Below are 16,547 nucleotides of genomic sequence, written 5' to 3' on the forward strand. Positions count from 1 at the left end.
TTTTGGACTCTTGTGTAACGGGAAGTTGGGGTGGGGCATGATTTAGTGAACTGAGAATATTTAGTTACATTCTATAAAGCTTTAATAAGCACATTTGCATAAAACTCTGAAAATGAATTTAATCTAGACTAAACATAAATCTGAGACTGAAGTAAAATCATGAAAATTGCAGGACATCTTTGTCATCTTTTTTTTTTTTTTTTTTAAATAACTGGTCACCATTTTCTCCTGGAACCACGAGGTCTTAAAAATGCAACAAAAGGATCTTTCTTTGGAAGAGAGGGGATGGAGGGAGCACAGGAAAAGGGCCCAAGTTCCTGCTGTTTGGACAACTCGGTAATATTTACTAATCATTCATCGAAGGAGCAATTTTTAATAAACTTGTAACTGACCAAAACATGTCAGAGCAATGGATCACTGACAATGGTACTGTTTCTGACTGGAATGTGAGCCAGTCCTCAGATTTAAGACCTGTAAACTGCCTAAGAAATCATGACAGTAATAGGACATTAACATTTAATCCACGGTAAAGGTATTTTAATTTGCACACACTCATAAGGTACACTTCTTTGTTAAAAGGAAAGAAAGATTTATGAAATTGATCTTCCAAAAAGAAAAACTTCATGCTGTTTTATCTCATGATCACAATTTGAGGAAAGTGTCGGTTTTAATATGCACATTTACCCTAAACCTCAAATATATATTGGCTTAGGTGAGAAAAATAAATTAAAATGCTGGGAGGAAAGGGATCTGTTATGCTGAAGTCCTTATACGAGGCAATAAATATTTTTCATCAGTGTTTAATAAATATATAGACTATGTGAGTAATGTCAGTGCATTTTGAGATAACTATATTCTCAAGCTCATTTAGACAAATGTCAAAAACATTTTTTCAGAACACACTGGGAAAATATTAAAACAGAGATTTTAAAATGTAACAGATGAAAGACAAGTGATTTTAGAATAAGGTTTATAACTTCTGTTCGTATTTTCTAGTTCATACTGTATTGTCAGCTGCATCCTCAAAAGCATGACAATACTACATTAATTATGTTTATTCTTGTGTTAAAAAAGTATTAGTCTTTATTCGCAAGTTCTATGCAAATTAGGCTAACACAAAGAGGAGCCAGTAGAGTTCTTGATGAGCATGCAATAGCTAGCAATGGGCTGCCTACATTTCTGGCAAGCAGCAACTATATTCTACAAACCACTGATGGGCTAAACAAGCTATTAATGACACTTGCTTTTCAACACTTAAAATGGTCAGACTGTGTTACCTGACCACAAGGACAAGTAGGTCATCACTCTCAAATGTTATACAATATAAGAAACATAAATGAGACCTCTGTGGGGAGAAAAACCCACAGGTATGGCTCCAGAGTTCTTTTGCTATTCAACTATTAACAGAAAGCAAATCCCACTTAAAGTTGTAAACACTTGTAACATTTTTTTTACTAAAAGATTTATCATCACTTATTTGATTTTCCATCTAAGATTGAACAAGGTATTATTAGTCCTAGCATCCAGCTTCAGCTCTGAAATATACAACTTAACATCTGGAATCAAATAAAGGAGGAAAAAGGGTCCCTCTGTTACTCTTGCAAAGTTAGATGATGAATTTTTTGTCCTAAAACCTATGGAGTGTCCATCTGTCTGGGTGTATGAACACCCAACCAATCATTCATAGGCTACAAAACCATACTCAATGGGTGTGCATCTCAATTCTTCATCACAGGCAGACCTTGTCTTCTAAAAGCCAAGACACATGTCTTTTGAGTCAATACCTTTCAATGTACCTTTTTGCCTCAAAGTTGCTGGATCAGCAGCATTAGCCACACTTGGGAACTTGCTAAATGAAGAATCTCAAGTCCCACCCTGGACCCAGAGAATTAGAACCCAAGTTTAAACAACATCCCCAGGTGACTCATAAGCACATTAAAGAGAGTGAAGCACTGACCTAAATCACATGTCCTCCCCGCCCCAACCCACCTCCAATTATGTGACTTTTCAGAGAAGTGTACAAGGGGAGCCTTAGAAACATCATACTGATCAGGATATTCACTTCATTCCCTGTCAAAGGGGCATGCACAGCAGTACTCCTTTCAAGTTGGAAACAACTCACCAACTATTTTGGCCTAAAAAAGTGACAATTTGTCATACAGCTCAAATCTAATATATTCTGGCCTCAATCTCTCTTCTAAGAGGAAAGGACAGCATTATTTTTATAGTTTGCTAATAAAAGAATAGCTGTACTGTAATCAGATGGCAAGGCGCTAGCTCCTGTATGTTTTCATAATTATAAAAATTAAAATGCACCAAATCCCACTTGACTACATTAAAAATACTCTAAAAAAGTAAATGTTTTAGTTCCCATTCAGTAGCTCAATAAGGGTTAGTACTCACTACATTTTCAAGAATTTTAAAATATAAGACGGTAGAAAAATATGGAGTCAAGTCCCTTTGATACAATAGAGGAGAACTCAGAGTTAGTTTTCTACATCTTTAGAGCATGATTAAAAAAAAAAAAAAAGTCAGGAGCAACATCACCGCATAATAACTACCCACCTCCATTCCTTTAACCATTCTGTGTTACTGGCATCCTATCCAAAGGTCTTTAATTTGCATATGATTCTTCATCAAATAAAAAGTATTAATTAATTAAGTTCATTATAAAATCTAACAAAGCGTAACATTATAAGCAGTGTATTCACTCATTTTCTCTAAGTCTTTAAATGGATATGGGCACTGAGCTCTTTGAGATGTTTTATGTTTAATTCTGCTGATAATTCCTGTAGGATTCCCACAGGAGGACTACTCAGGATTCAAGGTCTGCTCAACATTGATTTCTAACATTTTTCATTATGAATTTCTCTTTGAGGTAAGAATGTTCATAGAGCCCTCCCCATCTCTGAGAGTAGTCACAGGTTTAATACATAACCAGAAGCACAAACAAAAATTATCTCCAGAAAAACAAAATACAACACTAAAATGCAGAAATACGAAATGCCAACTCCTTCATCCCTGCCACATCCACCATTGTCCATTAAAGAAACTTCATTTGCTTTATGCTTTACTGCAGAAGCAGGTAACCCTTGAACTAGGAACTATGTCTACAAAATGTCTGGAATTTATAAAAGAAGAAATGAAGGAAAGAGGGAAAGAAATAAAATCACCCCCATATAAAGCTACTGTCAGAAGTAATAAACAGAAAATGCAAATCAAAACATTTCAAGAGATGAAAATTCTCCCCTCCAAAACAGCCCAAAGCACAAGGCTTATTTGGACAAAAAACAAAAAACAAAAAACCTAGAATCAGATATTCAAAAAAATAAGAAGAGATATAGAAGAAAAAATATTTTAGATATTTTAGAAATGAAGAATAAATTATAACGTCCAAGGAAGAATAAATTTGAATGAAAACTTAATAAGAAATACTAAATGAAACCAGGCAAACTACTTCTCAGTTGTTTGAAAACAAAGTAGTAAAAAGGGTCAAAAACAGAGAATGAAATAGAAGATGAGGAGAGAAAGATTTTATATATAATTATATAGATATGGATGTAACTGGAGTCTCTGAAGAAGAAAACAAAACAACGGAATAGAATCATTAATTAATACTATAATCCAAAAACATTTTCCAGAAATGAGAAAATTTAAGTCTACATATGAACAATCCCCCCAAAAAATAGTCAGAAACAACCAAATCTGAGAATCATCCAAGTAAAATAAGAATTAAAAAAATGGCAATGTCTCAAGGCAAAAAAAAAAATCTAATTATACATAAGGGTAAGAAAATAAGGCTAATGCCACAAATATCAAGATCAGAATAACATTTTCCAGCAAGTCAAGGGGAAAAAAAATGTAAGCCAAGGATTTTATGTCCAGCCAAGTTGTTTCAAGTAGCAAAACTATAGAAAAATCAACTTGGGGGGAATCCCTGGGTGGCGCAGTGGTTTGGTGCCTGCCTTTGGCCCGGGGCGCAATCCTGGAGACCTGGGATCGAGTCCCGCGTCAGACTCCCGGTGCATGGAGCCTGCTTCTCCCTCTGCCTGTGTCTCTGCCTCTCTCTCTCTCTGTGTGTGTGGCTATCATAAATAAATAAAAATTAAAAAAAAAAAGAAAAATCAACTTGGAATGTGCAAGATCTCAGGGAATACCATACATGGCAGGTGGTCCTGAGGAATATACTAGTGGGTGAGTTTTATACAAACAGGAGACAGTGAGGAAATATCAGCAAACAAGGTGATGGCAAATATTTAATACAGTTAATTTTATTTTTTTTAAGATTTTATTTTTTTATTTATGAGAGATGCAGAGAGAGAGAGGGGGGCAGAGACCCAGGCAGAGGGGAAACAGGCTCCCTGCAAAAGCCTGATGCAGGACTCAATCCCAGGACTCCGGGGTAATGACCTGGGCCGGAGCCAGACGCTCAACCACTGAGCCACCCCAGGGTCCCAATGTAGTTAATTTTAAAGGTGATTCCAAAAAAAATGGTGACAGCATGGATAGAAGACTAGTATGTAAACATCATATGTCCCAACAGAGTACAAGAACATCAGAAGAAATGGGAGGAAAAAAGAGGAAAGCGAAGTACAATAGAAGCACTGGCTATAACGAAGGTTAACACGTGGAACTGAGGAATGACATTTAACAAGTTAAGTAGCAATTAGGAAGAAAAAATATTATGAATTAGGTAATCACCAGAACAAAAACACAAACTTCATAACAATAATAATAATAGTAGTAGCTCTTTGGAGACAATTCTCCATAGGTTCTGCATATCTTATATCAGCCAATAGCCTTTCTTCAGAACTATCTTTTTAAACATATAAACAGTCTTGGAGGGAGGATAAAGAATTGCGCCCTGGACCAAAAGGCAGTTTTGTTACCAAATTAGAATACTAAAGACAGTATCCTTCTCTTGGGCAAAGTTTGGGCCAATTCCCTGTCAGCTCTTTAAAGAACTGAGTCCCACAGCTGTGACACAAACCCACTGAGTATGCAGCATCACCCCCTGGAACCTGCGGGTCACAGGGAACCCATATAACCACGTAGTGCTACCTTTGGTGCTGTCAGTAATAAAGAGCTTTGTCTCTGACCAGAAATCTTAGGTCTTCTGCCAGCATCTATTAAAGTGTAGCAGGCATGCGAGCAGCTAAAATCTCAGACCCTAAATAAAGAAGGCACAGGCAAAGAAAGAAAGAAGCACAATAAATATAATGACACAGTAATTAGGGAGTAATTTCCCAGACAGAAAAAAGTAAAGTACAAAAAATATTTATAATATGCTATATCTTATAGAGGAAATAGTAATAATATACACATATACATATTTATGCATATATGCTTAATTTTACAATAAGATGCAGAGGAAGCATAAATCAGAAGTTAATAAAATTGGTTACCTGCAAAGGACAGAGGAGAACAAGCTAGAAAGGAAGGGAATGACACATTTCTGAGAGATGTATTATATATAATATTTTGACTTTGGGAGTATGTTAACATACAGATATCCAGACATACAATTAAATCATTATAAGAATGGGGACAACAAAAGCAACTAAAATTGGATTCAAACAAACAAATGCATGCAAGCAAACAAAATACAAATGAATTACCTAAGTACACTCAAGGGGGAAGAGAACTCTTAAATAAACCTGAAATTAATGAACTCTTGAAATAAATCTTGAAATCTTTTTATTAAGTTTTATTTTTCCTAAGGTATGGTAGTAGCAACTGTGAAACTATTTCTCATGTATTATATAATTAATGGGTAAATGGGTAAACGTACTGGTGTTGTTAGGAGTCACAGTTCTGAAAAAAATAAAAAAAAAATTAAAAAAAGGAGTCACAGTTCTCATTTTGAATGAAGGGAAACACAAATGTGAAATGAGGAACAGCAAGTAAGAACTCTGTGGTTTAGATTAAAATTGGAGGTGTTAGTATGACTCATAATTTCTTAAAAATACCTAAGAATCTACCTACCTACCTATCCACTCACTTATTTATCACAAGTCCAGAGCTTGATTCATAAATACCATTTTTCTCTAAAATGAAATGGCATAACTTGACGAACTAGCTGATTTCACAAGCGGGGCAGGGAAGGTTTCAAATGAGCCTGGAGCATTTGTCGTATCAGAGAATGAGGTGCTTTAAAAAAAAAGATGGGGTATGAAGAAACAAGCCAAAAGTCATCTTGAAAGGATACTCCTTGGATAAATCGGGCACAATTTGAGCATCAAAATAAATAAGGAAAGTAATGGATTCATGAGTACTTGCTCACAATAAATAGATTTAAAAATATAAATAAGGTGGGCTCTTCCTTAAAATAGACTGCTGGCTACTAAGTCCAGGAGGGAGGGGTAGAGTTGGAAAATCTCCATTTACGATCATCAGGCAAGAATCACCCATGGATGATACTGCACCAACCTTCAAAGACCCTATTTAGAACTCTGAACAGACACAGACTTTATGACTAGTAGACAAGTTTGTGAAAAGAAAAATAAAACAGTATTAGTATTGAGCAGTATAGTAAAAAAATTTAAGTTAAGAATGACATGCTGGGCAGTTCCCAGGAAAAGGCAGCAACCTAGAAAAAAAGAAATGATAGAAAAAAAGGCTGAATCAAGAGTTTGAGAGATTGTGACAAATAAATGAGATCAGCCCCTGAAGAGGTTCAGGGGAAATACAGTCCACTTATCCCACTCTTTTGCTATGCACACCTGCCTTCTCCTTTCTAGGGCTACAGATAACCTATATACCAAGAAGAGTCCATGAACAGAACACAAAGGTAATGCAACTGTCAATGTGTCCTTGTGGCAAGTATAATATGCTGCATATCATTTTTCTTAGCTTATTTTCTTTTATTTTTAAAAGATTTTCATTTTAAGCAATCTCTACACTCAAAATGGGGCCTGAACCTATAACCCTGAGATCAAGAGTCACAGGCTCCATTGACTGAGCCAGCCAGACACCTCTTTCTTAGCTCATTTAAATGTATACTTGCTTTTACCAGCTCTTAGAACAATGTCACTTCTTTATGACACTTTAAGTAAATTTGAAAAAACAAACTGAAGGATACACAAAGAAGAAATTAATTCCACATGTGTGGGATGTTCTTAATTTTACACCATAAATTTTTAAAGATCAATCTATTAGAAGCTATAACTCTAATTGTCTTTAGCTACACAGCCAATTCAAAGAAGGGCTACATGTGCTAGAAGGCAAGAGCTCGAAGTATCTGCTCAGCTGGAAACTGGAGAGACAAAAACCTAAGGAGCCCACAGCTGCTAGACAGATAGGTTTCATTAATGCTCAAACAATAAATTCTTGAGTTCACTTCCCTCTAGGCAGTTGTGAAGAACATCACTGACTTTACTGGACAGTAGTGCACAAGGCAGTATGATATGTACATGTGTATACAGAGGATATTATGTTATATATTTATGTACTCATATTATTGCTAAAAGTTCAGTCAGTAGATCAATTTCACAATGTCAACCTATAGAGTCTTTTGAACAACCTAGATAAAATGCATTAAACTCATCTAGTTCTTCCTACGTGTTGTACTCATCCTGGCTTCTTCATCCCTAAAATGCATTATCTTTGAAATATATTTGATGTGTATGACCCAGATAAAAATGAAATATAATTTAGGGTCCAAGAATAGAAAAGAATAAGTAACAATTACTCCTGACTTTAATAAGTAGCTATGATTTATCAAAGGTTTAATAAATGTTTTTAGTTGGAAATTTTTCTTCAAATAGAATCATCTTTTAGAAATTTAAAAGTTTATGAAATAACTAAAAGTACAACTACTCTGACTAAAGTGGGCAGTGAGTCTGGAGCGCCACCTGCTTTGGGGAGCCTTCCTGGCAGCCCAAGGCAGTAAGAAAACCAGTGCTGAATAAGATTATAAGTAGAATATAAATGCATGAAATAGGAGTTCATACTAGTATAAATATTAAAAATATGAAATTTAAACTAAAAATTATTACTTACTGAGAAATATGAAGGAGGTGAAAGTGAAGTCTTTTTAATAAATAATTTATAAAATAAGTATAAACGAAAAAAAAATAAGTATAAACGACAGCTAATTTTGGCACAATGGTAGCTGTTCTTCCTTATTATAAGTCCCCAAATGATACTGGAATTTGATGTTTTAGAGCAATATTTTTATTCTAATATCCATATGTCCTAAATATATATACCACTAAGAAGTGACAAACAGATTCAGGAAATAATTTCTAATAATGAAATAACAATGTTATTTATTTACTTCTAATCAGGACAAATACATATTCAAATATTCTAACTAGGTTGTTACATATTGCTTTTTAATAATTAATTAATACTTTTTAGGGTCATTTTTTAAAAATCTGGGTTTCCTTTAGCTATCACAGGGAAAGTCAAAAATCCCTTCCAACTCTAAAACTACTGTAAGTCAAAGTGAAGCTGTTTCTTGCTAATGTTTGCTTTTGTGGAAGCAAACAAAAGCACATTAATAGTTAACAAAGCTACAATATGATATACGAATGAAGTCTTGCATTAAAAAAGTACTTAGATTGTATTTACAAAAGAATCTCTATCATTAATTATTCAACATTTGGATTTGACCAGAAACCAGAGCATGACTTTATAATGCTTTGTTTAAATGAACTACTTAATGTTGTAATGAACACTCAATGCAGGAAGCTAAATGAATTTTGGACCTGGTATAACAGAACAGTTTTTCTAATTTTTTGATCAATGGACAGATTTTAATGTTAAGTCAGTTTGAATTTCATTTGTACTTTAAAAATGTTTACTTAAACCAAAAATTTTGCATCTCAATTATTTTATATTCTAAAACTGAATGTAGTTTAAACCAATGCATTATTCATAAAGCTAAGACATCAGGAAAAACAAAGCTGTGCCCTTCTTTCAAAGCCGTTAAATTGCTAAAACATACCATATTTATGCATGCAATATTTGATTGTGTTTTTCTTAAAACACAAGCTTGTTTTTGTCAGATCAAGATATGCCAAAAATTCTACACCAAACATTTTTGTTTATAATTAAAGCAATCATCAATCCAAGGATTGTCATCCATTTTATTTCATCTCTACATCAAAAAAAAAAAAAGTAATTTTAAAAAAATTTTAAATTCCCTTGAAATGATAAGATAAATGAAAATGTAAGTGCCTTCACATAATAACAGTAAGCTGACCCTTTGGGAAATAGTTGACTTTCTCAATACAAGGTATTCAAAGCTCATTCAAAAGTGTTCATTTAGAATGCAGATATCAAAGATGATGCAAATGTTCAAGAGAAAATTAGAACTTACCAGATGTTCTAATCCAGCTTTGATGTTTCCAGATTCCCTAAAATAGAAGAATAAAAGTTCTAAATAGTTGCTAAACACTTGCCTGCTATAATTTACATTTACCTCAAATATGTTTTATAAATTCTTATAATTTTTTCAGATATCATCACTAACGTTCACAATAACATGGTTTTTAAGGACAGAACATTTTTCATCAAAAGGAAACAGATAATTCATTTACATCTAATAATATTACCACTAAAATTGGGATTCCACTAATAAAATGTTTCAGATTTTTCTAAGTCAGCAGAGAACAAAAGGAAGTCGAGTACTATTATTTTACTATTCACAATCTATTTATTTTACATTAGCTTTTTCATTAGAATTTATGTTTTCTCCAAAATTTACTATAAAAATATTCATACTATCATCTAGATTCTACTATGGACATTTTACTATATTTGCTTTATTAAAAATCCATCCACCAACAATTGCATTTTTTTAAAGATTTTATTTATTTATTCATAAGAGACACACACACAGAGGGAGAGAGACAGGCAGAGACACAGGCAGAGGGAGAAGCGGGCTCCACGCAGGGAGCCCAACGTGGGACTTGATCCCGGGTCCCCAGGATCATGCCCTGGGCTGAAGGCGGCGCCAAACCTCTAAGCCACTGGGTTTGCCCAACGATTGCATTTCTATATAGAAAATATACACATAAAGAATATATTTGTGACTACATATTTTTTTTTTTCATGAGAGACATAGAAAGAGAGGCAGAGACATAGGCAGAGGGAGAACAGGCTGCCTTTGGGGAGCCTGATGTGGGACTTGATCCCAGGACCCCGGATTCATGCCTTGAGCCAAAGCCAGACGCTCAACCACTGAGCCACCCAGGTGCCCCAGTGACTACATATCTAAATAACTACATCTTAAGAATTTTTTGCTTGACATTAATTTTATTTAGTGCACACTACAAATCAGGACCTAAGACAATTATAATACTAAAGAACAAAGCATCGCCAAAGAAGACACAAACATCAAATATCATGATATATTTTAAGTATTTAACTTCTTGTTTTTCACTATAAAAAAGATCACTGATGGAACAAAAAACACACATGAATGTGTCAGTAACAAAGATAATTTAAACATACATTTGGTGAAATGTGGCAATTAGTTGTTTTTTTCCCCTGATTTTAGTTTATACTAATTTAGTAGTGACAAATGGACTTAGAATTTCCTCACTCAGACCAAGTAGTATTTTAATCCCATCATAAATACCACCCCTTGTATTTTTAACATGAAAATATACTTCTACTACATTGCAGATAATAATTATGAAGCATCCAATAACAGCATTGCATTCATGATGTTTAATCTTTCTCTCACACCTTTCTTTCTCTAAAGGGGCCCCAAGTTTACTTCTCTTCTATTTCTGTCTCCAATTCTCCCTGCCAAAAATATACTTCTCTCTGTTTCCTTTGTCCTGCCATACAATCTTTCCAAATTTCCCGATCGTTTTCCCTTCAGATCTGCTGCCTGAAAACTATATTCATGGCTTCCAACTTTTGCTCTCACTGCCCAATTGGCACACTGGGAATAAATTCCAACATCTACTGATTAGCACTCATCTTTAACCATTCTCTTCCCTACTTTCTACCTCTGACAATCTTAGTGATACTATATATTCAACAATTAAAAATTTAAGGATTTCTGAAACTCATTCTCTGGATGTAGTCCTAATGACAATTGACAGGAATAAACTGTAAGAAGAAATGAGACAAGGTTAACAGGTACATAAATAATTTTTACTTTATTATTACAAATGCTGGAACTGGGAGTCAAATAAATCTTTACGTTTTCACAAGGGCGTTCTCATACAGTCACCGTGTAATTTAAAATGTAAACAAAAAAAAAATAATGCACATAATGAAATATCTGACAGTGCAATCAATGTGTGTGTGCACCTGCCGTAAAACTGAGTCTTACTCAGTTCTCAACCATCACTGACTCCCAGTTCTCAACCAGGTACTAGCTCTTTGTTTGTCCTTCTAAAGATATTCTGTATGTTTGTGTGTGTATGTGTCCTTCTCCTCCTCTATTTTTTTCTTAAACCCAAACAGAAGCATCCTATACTCACTATCTTGTCCCTTCATTTGGCATTCTACCTCAAAGGTTGAACTATATAAAAAAAATCTACTTCATTTTTCCCCCATCACTACATTGTCACATAATGGTTCTTATTAGAAAATAATACTGCAATATAAAAGAACAAAAATGCCCAAAGTACAAGATCATAATTTACTATCTGAAACCATGGAATCAGACATGCTTCATCAGAGCATTTTAGATTCTAGAAAGGTAATAAGACGTATAGTATACTGTATGTCATGTAACACTGGCAACAAGGTTTGAAGCAGCATCTCATCATTATACACATCAATAATTCTGAAAGCAACATGAATGTCCATACAAAATAGGATAAACAAAGACTATGCGTAACTTCATTTCAAGGTCAGTTTTACTGTCAATTAGTTTGTCACAAACTTAGGGAAAATCTCCCAGTTTCTTGAGCTATTTGTATTTTGGAATTAAGGATAACAATCTGTTCTTAAAACAAAAAAGGCTGATTAGACTATTGCTTTGCTATATTTCCAAATGATTCTTTAAATGATATTTAGGAAATAGGCATTTTGAATGGTATGCATGAAAGAAAACTAGGCATCATCCTTGATGCATACCCTTTCTTCTACGACCAAACATAAACAAATGTCATCAATCACAGAGTCTTGGCTACCCAACATCCTTAATTATCATTTAGAGTTAGCCACTTCTTTCTATCCTCACAGGTACTACTTTATTTTAGGTCATCATCTTTTCTCTCCCAGGCTACTGTAAAGCCTCTTAATGGGTCCCAATGGCTCCTGCCTCACCTCATGTCCATAACACAGCAAGATATTCCTAAAATGTAAGCTTGATCATGTCATTTCCTTTTCAAATTCCAACTCCTACAAAATCAACTCCTACTACACGCCAGTTTACTCATTCCCTCTGTTATCCTGCCAAAGCTACATTGCCAAAACTGTGACAGCAAGAGCCATAAGAAATTATTCACCTGGCTTCCCTCACCACTGAATCACTCGCTCTCTCTACCTGACATGCTTTCTCCCAGCCTCCTTTAGTCTTTCGTAATCTAACTTATAAACAAAAACAAAACAAAACAACAACACAACAACAACAAAACATCCTTCAGGACTCATTCCGTACAGGAAGGGAAACCTTCTCTGGTCCTCACAAATGAACTAATCAACTCTTCCCATGTGTTCTCTTCACATAATTTATCATACTTTATATAAATACCTAATTACTTTCCACTGACATCACTAAAATGAAAATTCCTTGAGAACGTGGATTGCATCTTTAAAATTTTTATATCCCAGCATCCATCACAGTGCCTGCATAGTGTATATTCAACTAGTAAGGGTCTGACACCTAAACATGAAGACAAGGTTGGATGGAGAATCAGGAGCAACCAATTCAGGTCTCTGGGTGGTCCTACACAGCCCCACTCTATCTCCACAGCACACGAAGAGCAAGGAAACTCCAAAGGCAAGTGATAGTTTGGGAGAGTGGTATTAGGAGTCGTTCGTACGCGTGTGGTGCGTGGTTGTTTTGTTTCGCTTTGTTTTATGGTTTTGAAGGAGTATGAGGACACAGTGGAAAATGTGGTTGATTCAGGCCAGAGCACAACACTAGAGGCTTTGCACTCTAGTTTTTAAATTATCCCAGAGAAGCGTAAGCCAGATCCTAGACTTTTATGCCTCTCCTTAAAGCTACTAGCCAAGGCAGCCGAATGTTGCAAAGAAATAAAAGAGAAGTCCACAGGAAAATTTTAAGACCTCTGAGGTGAATAAGCACAGGAATAACAAAACAACAAATGGAGCAACTTCATCCAGAGCAAAAAGAATATACTGAGCAAGAATATACTATAAGCATAATAACATCTTTAAAGATAAAAGATTTCTATAAATTTAATACAAAAAAAACCAGCTATGAAGGGGAATCAATTCGAGATAGCCGGTATTAAAAATATAGTAGTTTGAAATAAAAAACTCAGAGGATGAACTGAACGCACAATAGCTACAGACTGAGAATAAATTGGTGAGCTGGAACACTGGGTGGAACTCTCCCAGAAGGCATAGTATAAGGATGAAAAGACAGAACAAACACGGGATAAAGTTAAGAAGAGGAACAGAACTGTGAACATCTATATAATGGGAACCCTAGAAGGAAAGCAAAGACAAAACAGAAGAGAAAAAATATCTGAAGAAATAATGACAAAAAATCCCAGATACAGAATTACTCAAATCTTAGACTGAAAGGGTATGCAGAGCAGTGAACAGGATAGTTAAATGAAAATCCACAACAACACATAATATAAGGATAACTAAGACTGTTGTAGACCATGAGCAAAGGCTAAAAGCTTCCATAAAGAAAAGCATACCCCTGCATACGGGAGGAGTAGCACTGACATCAAACTTCTCAATAGTAATGTTAAGGTATAAGATAACTTTAAAGATATTGTATTAAAGGAAAAGGACTCTGAACCTAGAATTTTTATATATAGTTAGTAAACTATTATTTAAATTGAAGGAAAAATAAATTCTCAGCATACAAGGTCTCAGGAAATTCACAGGCCAAAGACATTATTTGACAGAAGTTCTGAGGAATGTAATGCAATAAGAAGAGAAATAAATTCAGGATCAGATAAAGCCAATACAGATGGACTTAGAATGGAATTATTATAATCTAAGTAATTAGTAACTAAAAAGAAATTTCACCACAGTGATGCAGAATCAAAATGCCAGAAGATTCTTAGGTTGGGTAAGAAACAAAATCCAGCAATGTGTCATTTATAAAGAGATACATAAAACAAAAGAATTCAGAAAAGTTTCCAAAAAGGGTATAGTGAAAGATATAACCAGGCAAACTTGAACCAAAAGAAAACTGGGTGGGTAAGTTAAATGACAAAATATATTTAAGCCACTCCTCCATCCAAAGAAAAAAAAAATATATATATATATTTTTGAGAGATATATATGAAAAAGGGTATTATATTTTAGTAAAAGATACAATAGATCAAGAAATGTTCATTTATATCCAGAAGGTTTGCATATTCCCAAAATGTAATACGTATCATAGACGGAGATGACAAAGTTTCAACAAGTTTTCCATGGACATCAGTTTTTTTTAGTTTTACTTTGGACAGAAAGACAAGGAAGAAGGGCCATCTCCAAACAACCCAACTACAGCATCAGGAGTACATAAACACTGCGTAAGACAGCATGATACATAACCCTGGTTCTAGAAGCACAATACCTAAACTCAAATTTAAGCTGCACTACACAAAACAGTTGCATGAGCTTGGTAATAACCCAACTACTCTGAGCTAAGATTGTCCGTCAATGATATGAAAAAAGAAGCAAGATAATGTACATGAAGAAGGAACAATGTAAACACTATACACCATACTGTGCTATAAAAATCTATTATTACAACAGACATTAAAATACAAAAGTCTTAAAGTGGTTCCAAAAGCCTTAATGAATTTTTTTAAATAGAGTGGCAAGATCCAAGACATTGACAGAAGGATCTTGCAACAAATGGTATAAAGCCTGTCCTCTTTAGTGGTCTGTCTCTTGGGTTGTCCCTGTCATGACTTCATCAATATTTGTGCAACTCCTTTTGCCCTGTGCTGAAAGCAGACTTAATTCAATTATAGGTCTCAAAACTGATAAAATGGTCTTGAAGTGGAAAATGGGAAGAAATTATTGGCAAATGAATAAAGATTTGTATCGAACTAACACACAGGAGTACAGCAGGTCTTTTTTTAATCATTCCCTGTCTTAAATCTTCTGGGAACCATGAGTTTCCCTTCCCCTCATGCAGCACATCGATTTCTGAATTAGACTGCAATATTAAATAATTAATATACTTGCCATGATTGATGTTTTGCATTAGTTGAATATTAGGTTATCAATCAAAATCCACTTGGTTTAATGTAATAATATTGAAAAAGTGTCACGGGCTGTTCATCCAATTTGTAGTTGAGGCAGCACAGATAGTAATGTTGGCATTACACGCGGCTCTAAAGCAGGAAATGCAGTGGCTCCCATGGATGAGGCAGACATTTTGAAACTCACTGGGACAAGGCTGAGGTTGTCCTAAAATAAACCTTGTGGCACCTGTCAGTCTCGATATTAGGTCTTTTTCCAGGGGAAAGGTGCCATACATCAATCAGAACATGGCAGGTGAGAAAAATTTTAGAAAGAAGGATACTAATTTAACTTTGTGGCAAACATTTTATTATTTTGCCAAAGGAAGACTGTTCTAAATACAGAAACTGTTGCTATGATAAAGCTTATATCCCCTTAGGAAATTTCCAAACAAATACACTAAGATTTTTAAGAACTAGTCTTACTAGGACGAGATCTCTTTTTTTTTGTTTTGTTTTTAATATGGGAACAATATGATCAGTAAAGTGATCATTCAGGTTTTAAAATGGTCTAAGGGAATCAGGTTAAGGAGTTACAATTAACAACAGTATTTATTTTTTTAAAAAACTCTGTTCCTTCTGATGAATGCATTCTCCCTCATTCTCAATATTTTGCATGTATACTTGTAAAATACCAGCTTAAGTTTTTTTTAAAATTACTTATTTCTCCCAGTAAATGATTTTTCTTACCATTCCTTATTATATCTGAAATCTATTATAGACTTACTTATAAAAGTAACATTTTAAAAACATTAAATAAATAAAAGACATTCAAAAAGAAAGTGACTCTTTTAGATGGAGAGTAGAAAAATAACAAAAGAAATATAAAGCCATTTCATAGAGCAAGCCAAAATCCAGTGGGTATTTAGTTACAAAATACTCAGAAATCATAATGAAGGTAACCAACCAAAATAGTATTAAAGTATCGTTTCACTGACCAAGTCTTTAAGAAATAAAAGACTAAATATATTATAATAGGTAATGTATATATATAATCCATATAAAATGTGCACACACATAGTAATTATGGAAAACAAGGTAAGTCCTAAATAAAATATTTTACAGGTTTTTTTTTTGTCATGAAGTAAGTATATTATTCACTTTTAAAGAATTACTATGCTGCAGTTTGCCGTTAAGAGATTCTTATCAAAATTAATTCTGTATCATCTCTTTCACAAAACAAAA

General features: G+C 34.3%; 1 protein-coding gene across 1 annotated transcript in view; it reads right to left on the reverse strand.

The window, feature by feature from the left end:
* Positions 1-16,547, reverse strand: part of RSRC1 (arginine and serine rich coiled-coil 1) — a 398,032-nt gene that overhangs the window by 207,613 nt on the left and 173,872 nt on the right. The window contains exon 6 of the mRNA XM_077864534.1: positions 9,326-9,362. Within this exon, the coding sequence (XP_077720660.1) occupies positions 9,326-9,362 (37 nt within the window). The remainder of the gene's footprint in view (positions 1-9,325; positions 9,363-16,547) is intronic.

This window comes from Canis aureus, chromosome 22, assembly GCF_053574225.1.
Source record: "Canis aureus isolate CA01 chromosome 22, VMU_Caureus_v.1.0, whole genome shotgun sequence".
NCBI classification, from domain to species: Eukaryota; Metazoa; Chordata; class Mammalia; order Carnivora; family Canidae; genus Canis; species Canis aureus.